Raw genomic sequence first — 4833 nt, 5'->3', positions numbered from 1 at the left:
CGCAACTATCATTAACGGCGGGGCACCGCTCCGCTCCAGGCACCACTCAGCACACGGCCAGAGAAGCCACGACACCTAACCACAGCAGCAGCAACGGCCCACGCACCCACGCAGGGCTCCCACTGCCGTCCGGCTCAGTCGAAATCAGCGCGTCAGGAGTCACGCCGTTCACTCCAGACAGATCTCCGCTCAGTCCAGTAGCATCAGCGCCCTGCTTTGCAGCCCCCGCCTCACCTGCGGTGGATGTCGTCGACAACTGCACGGCATCTGCAGCGTCTTCAGAAATGGCCTCAGCAGTAGCAGACTCTGCAGCAGCAGACACTGCAGCTTCTTTAGAGCTAGCCTTAGCAGTAGCAGACACGACAGCCTCAGCAGCCTCAGCCTCAGCAGTCACCGCAGCCTCAGCGTTATGCTGCGCGGCATTCATGTTCTGTTCTGCCTTCAACGCGTGTTCCCTTGTTTCTGTAAGAAGCCGTACTGTCACCGCAGTATTGGCAGCAGCCTCCTTAACCTTCTTCGCGCTGTCGGCCACAAGCGTGGCAATATCTGCTGTTAGCTTGAGTTTCGCAAGCACATCCTCAGATTTCAATTTGATCGTGAGGTCGGTCGGCAGTTTCTTCAATTCTTCCCTGCGCTCATCGGGAGTCATTTCTTTTTTGATCTCAATCGGTGCGGCACCTCTTCTGGGCGTTTCTACGTCCTCCTCATTCCTCGGGGCTGTCTCGGCGTCCTGCACTGGCTTCTGTTTCTTGGTATCTGCTTCTGCTACGGCATTCGTTGCCGCCTGCACGCCGTCCTTCAACACCTGGGCAACGGCTTGCGCTACCTCCGTCGCAGTGCCCAGTGCCTTCCCAGCCTTTTCTGCTGCCAGTGTGGCGCTGTTCTTTGCATCCTCGGCCATCTTTATCGCCGAGGAAACAGCTTTCTGCGCCTTCGCTGCGGCCGCCTCACACTTCGCTCCTGCCGCCTCGCACTGCTTCCTTGCACTTGCTGCCTTCGCCGCCGCATTCTTCACTGCCCCCTGCGCCGCACTGACCGTCTCCATCACGGCGGTGGATTTTACCTTTGCATCGTTAGCATGCTTCACTGTCCTCTGTATCTCATCCACCGTATTGTTTAGTTCCAGCGTGGCTTCCCGTGTCTTATCCATAGCCTTTTCAATCTTCTCAACCATCGCCGCCGTTTCATTCACGAAGCCCATCATTTTCTCCGTTGGGAGACAGCCGGGATCTACTGCAGCCCCCTCTTGTGCGGCCTCCAATGCTGGCACTTGTGCGACACCGGCACTTGAAGGAGAAGTCCCTGGATTAGTAGGAGTCACTGTCGTTAGAGTCAATGGATTGAGCGTCAACGCAGGACATTCCCCATTTGTTTTCTGGTCCTTTTTGGCTTCATTGGTAGCAGCCTCCAGTGCCACTGTTGCATTCTTCTTGACCTCCTCAGCAAATTTCACTGCCTCCTCAATCGCCTCCCTTGCTTTGGTTGCAATGGACACCGCTTCACTGGCACTATCAGCCGTTGCGCGGGCGCTCTCCGCCGCCTTCGCAGCCGGCGCCACCTTCCCGTTTGGCTCCGCACCGGCCGCTGCTGGAGCTGGCTGGTCCTGGCCTGAGCCCCCAGCAGTCACCGCCGCACCGCTGCCGGCAGGATGCGCCAGCCCCCCGGGTGCCGAGGCGTGGTGGCGCCCGACGCCACTCGACAGCTGGACAGGCTTCTGCGAGGTAGCAGCCACACACCCACAGTAGCAGCACAGCGCAACGGTCAGCACACACAGCACGCGGCGCCGCACGGACATTGGAATAGCCTGAGAGGTNGCCTGAGAGGTACCTGGTGTCTCTGCGGGGCGGGAGAGGGCACGCACAGAGCAAATAGGGCACACGCAGAGGCACAGCAGAGGAGAGAGCAGCAGCAGCAGCCAAACGGCGCACCGCACCAAAGAGGCGTCACTCGGATGGAAACCAAAAACAATCAAGGGGCGCCGCACACAATGCCCAGGGGAAAAGAAAACATTTGCCCAAACAAAGGAAAAAAGAATAAAAGGGCGACGCGCAGTCGTGCGCAGAGCAAAGGCCCAAACAAGAAAAGAAACAGACGCCCCACTCGCCCCCAACCACGCAGGGCGCAGTGAATGGCGTAGAAAGCAAAAGAATTAGCGCCCAATACACCAACGGTGAAACAGCAATGAGTTAAAAATGAAAGATCCTGGGCGGGGGGAATTTCGGCCCACGGGGATGCACGCAACTATCATTAACGGCGGGGCACCGCTCCGCTCCAGGCACCACTCAGCACACGGCCAGAGAAGCCACGACACCCAACCACAGCAGCAGCAACGGCCCACGCACCCACGCAGGGCTCCCACTGCCGTCCGGCCCAGTCACCTTCACAGCGTCAGGAGTCACGCCGTTCACTCCAGACAGATCTCCGCTCAGTCCAGTAGCATCAGCGCCCTGCTTTGCAGCCCCCGCCTCACCTGCGGTGGATGTCGTCGACAACTGCACGGCATCTGCAGCGTCTCCAGAACTAGCCTCAGCAGTAGCAGACTCTGAACCACCGGCGTGCTGTTGTGCGACATTCATGTTCTTTTCTGCCGTCGACGCATGATCCTTTGCCTCTGTAAGAAGCTTCACTGCCTCTGCCTCTTCTGGCATCACCGCCTTCTCCGCTGGGAGCTCTGCCGCCGCACCGTCCGCCGCTCCACAGCTGCGCCCCTTCGCGGGACACTGCGGCCTCTCCTGCAAGCCGCTGCGCTCCGCGACCCTCACGGCACTCTCCTCAGCCAACGCGTCCCGGATCTCAGCGGGGAGGCCCTGCTTCGCCTCTGACAGCAGCCTCTCAGCCTCCTGAAGGGCTTCAGCGGCCGAGCCTTGCGCCCACTCCGCGTACTCCGCAGACTCCTTCATCTCCTTCGCACCGCTGGTGGTGCTCCCCGCCCCAGTTTTCAGTTGGTGCTTCAAGACCTCAACCCTGATGCGGTTGTTCTCGGCGTGTGAGTGTGTCCTCCTCACGGCATCAAGGGACACTTTGCCTGCATGCATGGCGCGCTGGGCCGTATCGCCCGCCGCTGTGGCGTGCCTCGTCAACTCCTTCACACGTTCTTCGGCCCTTCTCAGCTTTGCCTGCTCAGTTGCGTCCGTCGAAGCAGGCCCGTTCCGCGGATACAATGCAGCCTCGAGCGCATTCTTCTCGTCCGCCGCCTCCTTCACCGCATGGAAGGCCCGCACTCGCTCCAGCTCCGCTGACACAATGACGGTGATGGCCTCTTGAGCCGCCTGGAAGGCAGCCTTCGCCGACTCCGCGGTGCGTTCATAAGCCGCCTCCGCTCGGTCCAGCAGTTCTTTGCCACGTCCCCCATCTCCGCCCTCAGCGATTGCATCTTTCGGCGCAGCGGCGGCAGCCACACACCCACAGTAGCAGCACAGCGCAACGGTCAGCACACACAGCACGCGGCGCCGCACGGACATTGGAATAGCCTGAGAGGTACCTGGTGTCTCTGCGGGGCGGGAGAGGGCACGCACAGAGCAAATAGGGCACACGCAGAGGCACAGCAGAGGAGAGAGCAGCAGCCAAACGGCGCACCGCACCAAAGAGGCGTCACTCGGATGGAAACCAAAAACAATCGAGGGGCGCCGCACACAATGCCCAGGGGAAAAGAAAACAAACCAAATTACCAAGAAGAAAGATGGGAGAACAGCACACCCATGGCGGCGCTGTACACGCACGTACAGTGCAGCTACGCGTACTGCTGGGTGTGTGCCTCAGTGTGCAATGTCAGTGCCATACGCGAGAGTGAACGCGCACAGCGTGACACGTCACACAAAGGAGAGTCATATATTGGAAAGACAATATAGAAGGCGGCGCACAGCAATGCGCACGCTCAGGCTTTACCAGACGAAACAAAACGGCATATCATGGTGCAAATCCATACGTCTATACATGGTTGTATGCTTTTGGTTGGGCGGTGTGTGTCCATATAGGCGCAGTGTGTATCAACGATGGGGCGGAACAAGAGGCGCGGCAGCCACCGACTGGGCGCCACCCCGCCACCTTCGACGCCACACATTGCAAGAGAGAAGGGGGAAGGATGTGGCTCGGGTCTCCAGTGCGCTTCGCAAGGCGGCCTCGACCGCAGCGCAAGAGAAACAGAGCTGGTGCAATCAAAAACACAAAAAAAGCAAAACAAAAAACAGTCTCTTAGTGTGGGGGAAGTTTAGTCCCACACGCCGGCACGCGCTTACACGTTGAGCAACACCCCCACTCCACCAACACGCTGTTCAGCAGATGGCAAGGCAGGCTGCGGTACCCAACAACAACAACAGCGGCAGCAGCGGTGCATGCACTGGCGCAGGGCTGCCACTTCCATCCAACGAAGTCAGCGCCGCAGCGTTCACCTCATCGGAGCGCACCTGAGGAAGGAGCCGGCTCAGGGGCATTCTGCAGACGGTCTGTCGCCCCTGCCCCCTTCGCAACTGCCTCTGCCTCTCCTGGCATCACCGCCTTCTCCGCTGGGAGCTCTGCCGCCGCACCGTCCGCCGCTCCACGGCTGCGCCCCTTCGCGGGAGCCCGATCCGCCTTCTGCAAGACACTGCGGTCTGGGGCATTCGCGGCGCGTTCCTCAGCCATAACGTTCCGGATCTCGGCGGGGAGGCCCCGCTTCACACGGGACATCAGGCTGCCCACCTTCTGGAGGGCTTCAGCGGCCGAGTCTTGCGCCCACTCCGCGTACTCCGCAGACTCCTTCATCTCCTTCGCACCGCTGGTGGTGCTCCCCGCCCCAGTTTCCAGTTGGCGCTTTAATACATCAACCCTGATGCGGTTGTTCTCGGCGTGTGAGTG

At 60.1% G+C, this 4833-nt stretch overlaps 3 protein-coding genes across 3 annotated transcripts; all 3 read right to left on the bottom strand.

The window, feature by feature from the left end:
* Positions 1-46: 46 nt before the first annotated feature.
* Positions 47-1795, bottom strand: DQ04_11511020 (hypothetical protein; the record flags this gene model as incomplete). Its single annotated transcript, XM_009316543.1, has 1 exon — positions 47-1795. One exon carries the CDS (start codon positions 1793-1795, stop codon positions 47-49), a length of 1749 nt encoding a protein of 582 aa, XP_009314818.1.
* A 487-nt stretch (positions 1796-2282) lies between these two features.
* DQ04_11511010 (hypothetical protein) lies at positions 2283-3461 on the bottom strand (the record flags this gene model as incomplete). Its single annotated transcript, XM_009316542.1, has 1 exon — positions 2283-3461. One exon carries the CDS (start codon positions 3459-3461, stop codon positions 2283-2285), a length of 1179 nt encoding a protein of 392 aa, XP_009314817.1.
* Positions 3462-4389: 928 nt separating this feature from the next.
* DQ04_11511000 (hypothetical protein) lies at positions 4390-4740 on the bottom strand (the record flags this gene model as incomplete). The annotated part of the gene is made up of 1 exon (XM_009316541.1): positions 4390-4740. The coding sequence occupies one exon, from the start codon at positions 4738-4740 to the stop codon at positions 4390-4392; it is 351 nt and encodes a 116-aa protein (XP_009314816.1).
* Between the last annotated feature and the right edge of the window lie 93 nt (positions 4741-4833).

Source organism: Trypanosoma grayi (assembly GCF_000691245.1).
Source record: "Trypanosoma grayi strain ANR4 Tgr_1151_V1, whole genome shotgun sequence".
Taxonomy (NCBI): Eukaryota; Euglenozoa; class Kinetoplastea; order Trypanosomatida; family Trypanosomatidae; genus Trypanosoma; species Trypanosoma grayi.
The sequence above is the reverse complement of the archived record's forward strand: the minus strand, read 5'-3'. Positions and strand labels throughout refer to the sequence as shown.